At 33.3% G+C, this 13,879-nt stretch overlaps 1 protein-coding gene across 5 annotated transcripts in view; it reads right to left on the minus strand.

The window, feature by feature from the left end:
- Positions 1–238: 238 nt before the first annotated feature.
- Sec23a (SEC23 homolog A, COPII coat complex component) overlaps positions 239–13,879 on the minus strand; it is a 51,244-nt gene continuing 37,603 nt past the window's right edge. For all 5 annotated transcript variants that reach the window (XM_047541137.1, XM_047541133.1, XM_047541135.1 and 2 more), the window contains 5 exons: positions 12,000–12,161; positions 9,582–9,668; positions 7,578–7,733; positions 6,020–6,085; positions 239–2,229 (listed from right to left, as the gene is read on the minus strand). In XM_047541137.1, coding sequence (XP_047397093.1) covers positions 2,140–2,229; positions 6,020–6,085; positions 7,578–7,733; positions 9,582–9,668; positions 12,000–12,161 — 561 coding nt within the window. In that variant the 3' untranslated portion in view covers positions 239–2,139. The remainder of the gene's footprint in view (positions 2,230–6,019; positions 6,086–7,577; positions 7,734–9,581; positions 9,669–11,999; positions 12,162–13,879) is intronic.

The raw sequence follows: 13,879 nt of genomic DNA on the forward strand, positions 1-13,879 counted from the left end.
CTTAAAGGATATAATTTAAGGGGAAAGCAAAATAAACAGGTGTTTTTATCACAACATCTTTCCTCAGTCTAAAACAAACTGAAGCACACTTGCCCTACATTAAGAAATTAACAACTATTTTTGGCATGATGAAAATGCCCTAGAATTGATTGTTAGTGGTTACAGAACTCCACTGAAATATTCAAAATTATTGAATTGTACAATTCAAAGAGTGAATTGTATATGTGAAATATATCTCAACAAAGTTATTTTTTAAATGAGTATTATTTTACTCCACTAAGCAGATTTTAAATGTTCTAATTTTGGGTTTTTTTGTGTGTGTGGTGAAATATTATTGAGTCATAAAAAAGAATGAAGTCCTGTCATTTATAGAAACATGAACAGAATTGGAGGACATTATTTTAAGCAAAATAAATCAGGCAAGATGTACGAATACCACACATTATCAATCACATGGAAACTTAAAAGAGCTGATTTCATGGAAGTTGAGTAGAACAGTAGTCACTAAAGGCTAGGAAGAGGGGATGGAGGGAGGTTGGATAATAGTCATCAAAATGCAGTTAAGTAAGAGGAATACGTTCTAGTGTTCCACAGCACAGATGGGTAACTATAGTTTACAACCATTTACTACATATTTTATTAAGAACTAAAAGAGAGGAGTTCAAAGTGTCCCAACACAAATAATAAAAATGCTAATTACCTTAATTTGATTATTATATATTGTACTCATGTATCAAATTATCACACCATACCCCATAAATACATACAATTACTATGTGTGAATCGAAAATGCTTCAAGTACTCTAATGTTACATTAGGCTTCTTAGGCTTTACTAGATTTCAAGATAACGAGAAACACAGAGAAAAGTGTATTTTATTGGCATTTTGGTCTAGCATAGTTCAATTCAAATAAAATGGAACTTACATAAGCAAAGTGAATATAACAATTATAAGTTTCTGTTTTACCATCATATGATTGTGTTCATGCAAGTAACAATCATCAAAACTGTCTTTCTAAGCATATATCAGAGCACCACCTTTCATTTGCAGTACTTGATATGTAAATTTCATTGTCGAAACATATCCGGCTTTAGCAATGTAAACATACTATAAGTAAACTTTAAAAGGTAAAAGCGAATGTTACTAATGAATAAATCAAAACAGAACTACCATCACATGACATAATTAAACATTATATAATACTGTTTCAATAAGAACCACAACTTAATAAAGTTCACACAAAGGAAGCAGAAATAAGTGTAAACTCTCAAAATAGTGTTAAATACTGAAGGATATAATGTAAAATTTACCACAGAAAAAGAAGGGGAAACAACAAAATGATATTGTGAAAACCAAATTTGGTTTAGTAGTTATAACAGTCATTTTACTGCAAAGGCTTTCTTTATGCACTCTAACCAAATGCTTTATTTTCTGTCTTCTTTTCAAAAAGAAGTTATTGTGGTTAGTCACATAAGTTAGGTACTTTGTGGGAATTTCACATTTATTGTCAGTTGTGGGAATGTTACCCCCACCAAAATTTTTCATCTCTAAATAATTTTTCCAAATAATCAAAAACATTAAATTATCTTCATGAAAATTACCATTATAAAGTCAGATCATTTCTAAGCAAATCATAAAATAAACCCACCTTAACAGGGTAAGTACAGGAAAAATTGTACATGTAAGTGCTGAAAATCACCAAAACAAAAACAAAAAATTCAAGAAATAAGCAAAAATGTTCACATTTATCATTTGTTCCTTTCTGGCTAAAATTAAATAAGTTTTTAAAAGGTCAGCGAGGACATTCAGAGCCACTTTGTATTTGTCTGCAATATACAAATAAGTTATATCTGTTGTACAAGGCAGACTATTTTTACTCTTAAACATAATTAAGTTATAAAGACTTTGAAATTCTGAAACCAGTTATAATACTGTGGCAAGCAAAACAAATTTGTTCTCAATGCTCTCATTATATTCCAGCTTTATCTACAAACGTGAACATTTTTATGTTTTCTCAAACCATACTGATACAAAAAAAAGTCTAGAGATTTGTTGGTTTCCACAGACAAACTGAAAAAAGGGAAAAAAATGAAACTGAAATATTTCATCTTTTTAAGTGTCTTTAACATGTTTAGCATGTCAAGCAGCACTTGACACAGCAAGTTTCTTCAAGTGATCCATAAACACTTGTAAACTAACATCATCTGTGAGGATAGGTGCTCCAGACTCCTAGAGGAAAAGAGATAATATTTGCTATGATTAAAACAAAGGCTGATACCTTGAAATGTATAAGGAAATGTTTTAAATAGACAAAGGAATCATTTTAAGCAGAAGAATGCCTATGCTCCTGGTTTCTGAGAGGGGAACTCTTACCTATATCTCAAAATTTCCTAAGCAACAGAATTGTCTTTTGAGTTTATGCTAGACAATGAGAAGTCTCAGGATGGAGCCGGTTACCAAAAAGACCAAAAGATGTGACTAGAGGATTTGGGCTTTTAAACAGCCTGACCTCCAGACCCCTTCTCACTGGCATTTTAACAGAAACACCAGTTAGAAGAAAGCAAATTTATAGTGTCATTTAAAAAATAAACTATGCTTACTGTAGGGAACATTCCTCAAGCTTATCTGACAGCAGTCACTGACACCATGGTCTAAGTAAGCCAAACAGTCTGAACAGAGAAACTGAGGTCATGTAAAGACTCGCCATGGAATGAAGGTCTTTTCAGTTGCTGAGGCTGAGTTTGAGCTGAGGGGAGGCCTCGTTCTGACATGCATCACAGAAAGCTGTGATGTGAGTTCGCCAGCACTGCCTTGCCTCATGCTGTGTGCTGGAGCTTGCCAGTCCCCCAGTCCTTTGTCTCAGACCTGTTGCTGGGCAGAATTGCTCAGGCATGCTTGGTTTGTTTACACTACCTGGACCCTATAGGCTGACTCTGTTATACTTTAACAAGCATGTTAACCTGATTGGATAATGTGTCTATATATGTCCTGTGCAACCCTAAATAAAATTAGATCCGTGCCTTCGGTGCTCGATCTCTGATGCCTGGGTAAGCTGGGTAAGGGTAGGCATCGTCATCCTCACCCTCAGCAAACCCGTCTCAGAACATCTACAGCTTACCAAGTTTTCAAGTCATTGAATTGATTTCTGTAAGTTTCAAGAAATTAAACAGAATTACAGAAATTCCTAGTGTCTATTTTAATAAAAACTATACTGACAAAATTGACCTTGATAATTTAATCCATTAGCAATGAAATTTTACTGTAGGAAGAGAAAGTATTTGTGGATTGGATTTTATATCTGAATTTTTATAAATTTTCTTCTCATACTCAAATTCTATTTATTAGTAAATGTAAAAGGTCAAAAACAGAAATTAAGTAATTTTCAGAGATCAGCAAGTTAGTGGCAAATGTGAAATATGAATTTACAGCTCGTGTGGGTCTAAACTGGCAAAGCCAGACCTGCTATTACCTCTTCTGAATAAGTCATGTTAATTCATAAGAACTTGAGAAACTTGGCAATGAAGGGAGGGATTAAAATGAAGGATGCCTGGGTTCAAATTCTGGTTCTGCCACATACTACTCCTGTGACTCTGAGGAAATTATTTGACCTCTGTCTTAGTTTCCACATCTATCAAGTAAGGAAAACAGGGCCTATCTCAAACAGCTCTTGAAATGATTCAGTGAGTGAAGTGGTATAAAGCAAACAGAAGAATCTGTGCCACACAGTAGGCACACATGTTTTAGCTATTTTCACCATTACTTTTGAAAAAGCTATTACTTGGTAACACAAAAATACTATTCCTTATTCTACATTCAGAGTTATCATAGAACCTCGAAAATGTGACCCAAACCAATAATAACCTGGTGGCTCTTGCTTTTTTTCTTCCTATAACTATGCCTGATTTTTTTTTTTCATTTTAAATGTTTTCCACCTCAATTCACCCAATCCCAGATCTGTCTTCCATTCAAGATAAAAGATACTGATTGTCTAATTTACAAACTGCAGAGATCCTATTTGAAATTATAAAAACTAAGGCTCAACTCAAATTTTAGCAAAAATTAGTAGTTAGCTTATATTAATTTTTCAAATCGGTCTTTTTTTCCCTCTTTATCTGTTTTTTTTTTTTTTTTTTTATCCACCCCAAGGTGCTGGGGATTAAGTGCCCTATGAGATAGGCTATATCATCAGCACTTTTTTTTCTCTTTAAAATTACAGAAAGGTCCAAGCTTTACAACATTTAGCAAATGAAGCACTACACCAACAGAGGACCTGGTCACCACAGAAGCATTATTGCAGTGGTGCCCTCTTCCGGCCATTCACAGGTAATACTAATCACTAGGTCTTGATTTTCTGGCAAAAAGAAAACTAAGATATTTCAATTCCCTCTTCTGAAAAGTTTTTTCATAATTAAAGAAGGGTAAAGGAGATAAAAATCTAAAGTATTGTGACAAAAACATACTACTGATTTGACTTACTATGATGATTAGCTATTAAAATACAATTTCCCATAAAAATTATAGGTCAAGGAAGACTTCATTGAAGGTCTTGTTGATGCCTCTAATGCCCTACTTTCAGACAGCATTAATTAAACTTAAAAGTTGAAATTAGGCTTTCTTTCCTATGTTAAATATCTTAGGAAAAGACTTTTTTCCCCAATGACTATAAATGAAAATTAATAGCTAATATTTAGAGTATTACTAACCATAGCAAGCAAGTGCTATTATTAAAACTCTGTCGGCAAGAAAGTAAAGGCAAAGAAAACTTAGGCAGAATCTGCATTCTCATTACCATCTCAGAATGATGCTTCTCCATGTTTACCAATTGGACAAGTTCTTTCCTTTACTAAAAGACTACCAAAACAGCCAGGGATGGCAGTATACGCCTGTAATCCAAGCAACTCAGGATTTCACGCAGGGATCATGAGTTCAAAGCCAGCCTCAGCAACTTAGCAAGGCCCCAAGCAACTTAGAGAGACTCTAGCTCAAAATAAAAATAAAAAGGGCTGGGGATGTGGCTCAATGGTTACACCATCTCCTTTTTATTCCCCATCACTTGAATTACTTCAATGAATAGTTGCAACTGACAGACTGCTCCCATTTTAAGTTTCAATCATACTAAGACTCAAATTTGCCCCTTTGTCCAAAAACCTTCAACAACTTTCCACTGCTTACCAAAAAAGGTCTTCAACCTGGCATTCAAAATCCTCCACAATTTGTTCACACAACGCATTTCCAGTTTTATATTTACTATTCATCTCTACACATACTCTATTATCTTATATAGAATTCCCTTCCTTGCAGTTTCTACCTATTGAAATTATAATCATTCTCTAAATTAAACACTCCTTTTTCCTGAGTTGTTTTCTGATCACACACCCTTTACTGCTGCCACCACATGACTTCTAACCACTGTACTACATTATATTTTTCTAAAGGCACATTTACCATATTCTGCCTGTACTTTTACTTAGGCATGTGTCTTATTGCTAATACCAGACTACAAAAGCTCCTCAAAGGCAGGCAGGGATAACAATCATGTATCCTGAAGTGCCAATACAGAGTCCTGCACATATTGGACACCCGTTAAATATTGACATGTTATGTAAAGAGGCTGGACTTCTACAAAGTTAAAATATGTCAATAATGGTTTCTAGGCTTCCTGCCTCCTGCATAAGTATAATCCCTGGCCTCTCCTGGCTTATGGTTGCCTTTTGTGGTTCATGGCCTCACATTAAGCTTCAATCATTACTTCCTTGCTTAAGTATCTTACTGCTTTTTGGATTGTGGGTGTGATACTGAACTTGGAATATGAAGGGGTTCTGCCTATTAGATAGGATCATTTATTTATTTTCTATTGTGCAACCAAATGTTAATTCTATTTCTACTTTTTTTTCATTACTTTTTTAACAGAAATCATCACTAAATGCATAGAGGGAAAAAAATGTAGATTTCATGAAACTGAAATAACAAACTATAAATATACAAAGAAATAATTTCCAAGACTGCCATTTATACTTACCTGCCCCCAGGCATACATATTATTATGAGTCTGTGAAGGGTTGACTTTTGAAAGCAGGAAACGAGCCTTAAAAGCAAAGAACATTATCCATCAGAAATAGCTTTAGAGGGCTGGGGAGATAGCTCAGTCGGTAGACTGCTTGCCTTGCAAGCACAAGACCCTGGGTTCGATTCCCAGGATCACAGGAAAAAAAAAAAAAAGAAATAGCTTTAGAAAATATAAGCTGAATAAATACATCATGCCATTTAAAACCAATTTTATTTAATATGTTGGTAAAATTAATTTTATTAAAATGTAACATTTAAAAAGATTATTTTTTATTTAATTTTGAAATGTATAGGCCACTGTTATAAATAAATAATAAATACACCCACTTCTCTAAATCATACATTTATAATCTCCATAACAAATTGTTCAGTCTAAAACTCAGCACATAAAAATTGTGTGTACAACATTTATGACAAGGTTTGTGTAAAAGCACTAAATGCTTTGTCTGAAACAGCTTCAGAAATTCAAAATCCCAAATAATAACACAAATTAAAAAACAAGAAAATCTTGTATTCTTTAAAAAAATGTTTCTCAAACTTTCTTAAACCACAGGTAGATTCCATGAGACAACTTACCCAATGTTTTACCTATCTGCCCACTATGGTTTACATTATGAAAATAATCAGAACAAACAGAAAAACAGTAACATGCATAGTGAGATATCAATAAGACTAGAACACGGGCAGTCATATCTTTTCAAATTTACTATAAAAATCTTTTTCTATTCTCTAAGTATTCACATTACAGTCAAGAGCACTGGTCCCGGGCTCAGAACTCCAAAACCCCAGATCCTCCCTTTACCATTTCCTTGACCACAAGTAACCTAAGTCTCAGTTTTATTACCTATAAAAATGGAGATTACAATAGAATTCTCATGAAGATCAAATAAGGAGTGTAAAGTGCTTTGCAAATTCTCAATACCTAATAATTTCTACTATAAGTACAGTAAAACCCTAACAATAATTGTTATAATTTCTGAATAATAATTGTTACTGATATCTGCTACCTATTTTGTAACACTTGCTAGATGCTAGGGTTACAGAATTAAACAAAGCATAGTCCCTGCCTTTAAAGATAAGTGAAACAAACTTACAATAACTTAAAATTAATTTATCATAACTCTTCTAACTCTTCTTTAGTACTGGAGATTGAATTTAGAGTGCTTTACCACAGGGCTACATTCTCAGTCCTTTTTAATTTATTTTATTTTGAGATAGGGTCTAAGTTGCAAAAGCACTCCTGTCTTCTTCCCTTTCTGTCTTGTGAAGCAATCTATTCAAATTAAAGTTAGAAGGGAGCTGGGATTGTAGCTCAGTGGTAGAACACTTGCCTCACGTGTGTGAGGCACTGGGTTCGATTCTCAGCACAATGTATAAATAAATAAAATAAAGGTCCACTGATAACTAAAAAAAAAAAAAAAATTTTTTTTTTTTAAAGTCAGAAGACAAGTAGGTACACCTAATTGCAAGCCTATCAACAACCACACACCCAAAAAAATTACACTACTTACCTGGCTGCCCCCATGTTCAGTGTCAATATATCTTGGCATTGGAAATCTAGAGTGAAGGATCTCCTGTGCATCATCTACCGGGGCTTGCAGAAGATGACGGAAATTTTCGTATTCTGGCATGTCCTGGTATCCTGACTTCCGCCACTGTGCTATGGTCTAGTTTTAAAACAATTGAAGGTAAATTTCTTGCCCATCTAAAAATCTTAAGGTTTTTCTTAAAAAAAGGAAGTAATATTCAAAAAGCAATAGAAAAGTATTCCATTTATCTCAGTTTTTTAAAGTTAAAAATATTAATTTCAGTAGATAAAATATTCTTAAGTAAACAAATACAAAATTGGGAGATTTTTCTCCTTTAGAAGAAAAGTAAAATATAAGCTTAGGAGATGTGAGGAGGATTTCTGTTACAGATCTCTCAGAAACTTAAAAATGAATGACCTACTATTAAGGAGTTTTTACCAGTAGCTTTACATTCTGGTAAGACATAAATATACAAACTTTAATAACAATAACTTCTAACAATAGCAAAAACATTTTTTAAAATATACCTGTAAAACAACTAAATCAAGTCTTTCACTAAGGTAAATGGCACAAAAACCTTATAATTAAATCATTCAAAATTTCAACCAGGCTTTGTTTCTAAATTACCTGAATCAGTAAATATATATTCTGTATAACTTCATGTCTTTGTATTTTAACAGATGGTCACCTGTACTTCTGATAGCTAACATTAACAATAAGCAATTTGAAGAAGGAGAAATTACCATTAAAAAAAAAAAAAAAAAAAAAAAGCAAAAAACCCTATCAGTATCCCAATTATTGTTCTTAAAAAGTAGGGGGAATTGGAAACTGGAATCAATTAAAAATAATCAAATAATAATAATGAATAAACTTTTTTAAAGTCCTAGATAGTATTACTTAAAAGGATATTTTGAATAACACCTTTACTATTCCAATGCAAATCTAAAATAATTTAAAATTAAAGAAATGAAAAAATAAATCTGTATAAATTACTAAAATACTAGACTACAATCTTGAGTGCAGGTCTGTGAAAAATCAATCTCTTCCAAAGCATCCAAAGTATGGTACTTTTATATACAGAAGATGTACTTAAATATTGGCTGAATAAATTCAGTAAGATTAGAGCTCTGCTAAATACCTGGATTAAAGCTTAATGGCTACTCAAATATTCTGCTTTTTCAATCATTTACCATTCCAATTAAGTTATAAATTTTAATTCATTTATACCTTAAATGAAGTTTTCAAGATCATGTGGAACACTTTTAAAAATAACTTATAATGATCACATGAAATAATGAAAAGAAAAGCTTGCCCACTGACAAAGGCTGACTTCTCCCCCCTCAATGTCTTTAGGTAAAACCTAAAAGTCTGGTATGTCTATGCACACATCAATGTTTTTACATTCACAATCCTTGATTTGTATAAAATCTATTTATACAATCATGTATAGACAAATGAACAAAAACAAAAACATAAACATAAGAGGGTCAATTGTGACTGAAACCTAAAAACCTACATTAGGAAGAATCACATTACATACACACAGGTTGAACATTTCTATTTGAGATGCTTGGAACCAGAAGTGTTAGGGATTTCAGATTTTTTTCAGATTTTGGAATATATACATATACATAATGAAATATCTTCCAGTTGGAACCCCAATCTAAACAAAAATTCATTATAATAGTCCTTATAGATATAATCTGAAGGTAATTTTTCATAATATTTTTAACAGCTTTGAGTATGACACAAAGTTCCATGGTGTAGACTTTTCTACTTGTGTCATGTCAGTGTGCAAAAAATCAGATTTTGGAATACTTCAGATTTGGATTTTTGGATTGGGGTGGCTCAACCTGTATTTTATAAAGAGGGAAACCAAAGTTAATTATCAGAGATGAACACTAACTATATTAACACAGGGGCTAAAAACCTTCCTTGAGTAAAAAGACTTTGCATGCATAGCCTTCAATGGCTACAGAATCTTACCTCACCATGATAAATCAAAATCTGGAAGAATGTGTCCATGAGAAGAATACGATCTGCAAGAATGCTGCTGCTATCAAGAAGAACCGGCTAGCATGAAGAAAACAATAAGAGGTAAGAAAAAATTAACTACTTAAAGATTAAAATGAATCTTACCAAGATATTTTTTTAAATTGTAGAACTGGAAGTTTAATCCAGGGGCATTCTAGCACTGATCTACACCTAAATTTTTGTTTGAGGCAGGGTCTCACTAAGTTGCCCAAGCTGGTCTCAAACTTGCTATTTTCCTACCTCAGCCCCAAGTTGCTGGCATTATAGGCATGTACCACTACACCCAGTTTCAAGGTATTTTTTGATTCTGAAATTTTATTACTTGAAATATCTTGCTGTTAAAAATCCTCACAGTGTATTTGAATTGTCTGAAAAATATTTATAAATTGAGGTAACAATTTAAAAAAACAGAGTCAAGAAGAAATCAAAGATGACTTTTAAGCTTAATAGTGGCAGCAATAAATGAAATGGGAAAGGCTTGGGATAGAGCAAATTTCCATATATGAAATAAAAAGGAGTGGACCAGATTGATGACATAAATTTGGGTATCATATGCACAAAGACAGCAATTAAAACTAGGGATTTGACTGTATCATCTAGAGAAGGGTGAAGATAAGGAAAACCACAAGATTGAGCCTGTAAGTACGCCAATATTTACAAGTCTAAAAAGGAAGCCTTCATGAGTAAGAGAAAACCAGGTGAGAATACTAGGAGTTCAAAAAGACTAGAGCATAAGGTTTTTGAGAAGAGAGTCCGTACTAGCAAATGCTTGTTGAGGCAAGATGTGGAACAATGGCGGGACTTGATAAAAGCCATTTTCATATAATGTTAGGGACAAAAACTGATTCAGAATGCATGACATGCTCAACCTGTATTTTATGTGATGAGAATGTCCAGTAAGTGTAGACAACAAATAACTTTTTTGAATTTAACTGTGATCAGAGAAATGGGATGATAATTAGAGAAAATGTTGAGAAGACAAGGGTTTTGACAGTTTTCTTTTTTAACATGAGTGCTGGTTAAGTTTCTGGGTAAGGAAAATGATCCAGATGGACACAAAGTGGTGATGCAGGAGAGAAAGAAATAATTTCAAAAGCAAAGCCTTAGGAAAATAAGGTTGATGGGATTCACGTATTAAATGGAATGGCTGGAATTTGATACACGCAGGTACCAGGGGTGGTAGGATTCCAGTTTCTTCTAAACACTATTCTACATTTTCCCAGTGTCTATAGTTTATATACATTACTCTGAAATAAGAAAAAGTTACTTATAAAACTTATTTTCTTGATTCAAAGAGTTACAAAATTAAAATACACAGTCAAACCAATATATATTTTCCTAGTAGAAACTATTTGACAAATTATTTAAAAATTACCATAACAAAATAAAACATTTTTCCACTACTTTACAAGACATGAAGTATCATGAGGGATCACTTACCAACAGATATCACAAATATTCTCTACATATTAACCCTTCGAGTATTATTTTCAAATAAATTTATTACATATTCTTATAAGTGGTAAAACAGACAATTCAGAATACAGAATAGAAAAACTGTTCATTGATGACATGTTAAAGTAAATGGGACAGTTTGCTAAGAAAGTTAAGCCATCATTCTTCTATGTATATGTCTTAGATATGTCAATCGTATCATACGTTCTCAAAGGACAAGAAGAAAATGAGACTGTTAAAATAAGAGACTGTTTAGACAGAATATTATAACTATCTGACACAAATTTTGAAATAAGCTACATACTACATAATCACAAGCACATCTGAACATTATTATAGATACAAAGAATAATCATAGGTCTGACATGGTGGCACATGCCTAAATCCCAGTACCTCATAAGGCTGAGGCAAGAGGATCACAAGTTTAAAGCCAGTCTCAGCAACTTAGTGAGGCCCTAAAAAACTTAGCAAACCCCTGTCTCAAATAAATGTGGCTCAGTGGTTAAATATCCTTTGGTTCAATCCCTGATACCATAAAAAAAAAAAAAAAAGATCATAGGTGCTACAGGATTTGATCAACCAGACAAAATGATCTAAAAGTCTCTTCTACAATGTTTTTATGTTATTTTTAATGATTTCCCATTATAACCTACCAAAATACCTAATATAAAAGAAGCACTCATATTTTTAAGTGAATATATGTATTTAATTCTTATATGTTATAATTATATATTTTTTAAAATCATCTGTTCTAGGGCTGGGGATATAGATCAGTTAGTAGAGTACTTGCCTTGCAAGCACAAGACCCTGGGTTCAATCCCCAATACCGCAAAAAAAAAAAAAAAAAAAAAAAATGTTTTAATGCCAAACATCACAGTAGTAAGACCAATGAACATTTTTTTGTGTTCCTCTTACCTCTGGTGGTCCACTAAAAGAATACGCGTACAGAATAGGCTGAATCATGATTAGAGACTGGGTCAGATCTTGACGCATAAAATGATGACGATAATACGAACTTTCATCAGGACTATTGTTAAAAACTTGCAAGAAAGGAGATCTTCTTAAATGAAACATAAACTGTAAAATAAAATATGAGATAGTTTTACTGATTTTAATATTGCAATGAGTTTACTATCAAGAAAAGCATTTGATGACAACTATTAACAATAAACAATTTATATTGAGAACATGCTAAATAATATTCCTCAGAAACTCATGCTATTTATCAGCTACTTGAAAAGAAAAAAATTAAATAAGAGAGGTGACTCCAAAGTATAATAGGGACAAAACTCCTTTCTCAAATTCATTCTTCAGAGGCTGATGCCAGGTAGTGATTTATCAACATTCTGGGGTTTTTTTTGTTTTGTTTTGGTTTGGTTTTTTGTGGTGCTGGGGATTGAACCCAGGGCCTTGTGCATGCAAGGCAGGCACTCTACCAACTGACTTATATCCCCAGTCCTTCAGCATTGTTTCTTCCCTCATCCCTCTAACCACCTCAACTCTGGACTTTTTTATTACTATTCATTACCATATCAAAAGGCTCTAAAAAGAACACAAAGGTAGATTAATAGATTTTTTATTTTTGGCATACATCTCAAAAAAATTGGGATCAAGACTTCACTTAAATTTAATGAGTGCTACTTCTTTTTAATTATTTATTTTTTCCTGGTACAGGGGATTGAACCTAGGGGCACTTCACTGAGCTACATCCTAATTCCTTTTGAATTTTTACTTCGAGACAGGATCTCACTAAATTGCTGAGACTGGCCTGGAATTTACAATCCTTCTGCCTAAGGCTACTGAGGACCTGGATTACCAGCGTGTGCCTACGCACCTGCCTCTGACACCTTTATAGAAGATCATCAGGTTTTGAAAAAACCAAGGAAAAAATATTTCTGGGTTTTCTGCTTCCTATTTCCAGCACAGGGGAAAAGAAGCAATTGGTGAGATCTCTCTGAAGATCTAAAATTCTAAAGAGAAGTCTTAAGAGTAGGAACAGGAAAAGAAGAAAGGAAATTGGAAAACTCAGTCTAACACCCTCATTCTTTTTGCTATTATTTTTTATTACAAAAGTAAGGTCTCAAAATTCCCAAAGGAGAAAGGATTTTTCATGCCTTAGGACAAGCAGACCACGCCTTTTCCTGGTTCTTTAAAACCTCATTAGTTTAGAAAAGTCTCCCTTTGTTTAAAAAAAAAAGGGGAGTTTCTGGATCACAAATCAATAAAGGATCTTAAAATAGTAAAATTAACTATAAAAAGACAACTTTTACACAAATGTTTGTTTACTTTGTTTTTTATGTTTTGTTTTTTTGTTTTGTTTTCTGTTTTCAGTACCAGGGATTGAACTCAGGGGCACTTAACCACTGAGCCACATCCCCAGTCCTATTTTTCATTTTATTTAGAGATAGGGTCTCACTGAGTTGCCTAGCACTTCACTTTTTTTTGCTGAGACTGGCTTTGAACTCTCGATCCATCTGCCTCAGCCTCCCTAGCTGCTGAAATTATAGGCGTGCACCACCATGCCTGGCTACACAAAGTTTTTAAGGGCAAAAACTTGAATTTCCATATCTCAATACCAATCATTCCTCTAGGTTGAGCTGAAATGCCACCAGCTCTATAAAGATGTATCATATCATTCATTTGAAAGAATTTCTTTAAGTTTCCTTTAAATTCTGTATGCCTGTCATAGCATTTCTCATTTTTTCTTCTGTGTTGTTTGGGTGTACGTCAGTTTTTCACCTTGAAACTAAAGTTCCTTCAAGTGGGATCCAGGCATCATCAATATAGTACTCAAT

This window comes from Sciurus carolinensis, chromosome 2, assembly GCF_902686445.1.
Source record: "Sciurus carolinensis chromosome 2, mSciCar1.2, whole genome shotgun sequence".
Classification (NCBI taxonomy): domain Eukaryota; kingdom Metazoa; phylum Chordata; class Mammalia; order Rodentia; family Sciuridae; genus Sciurus; species Sciurus carolinensis.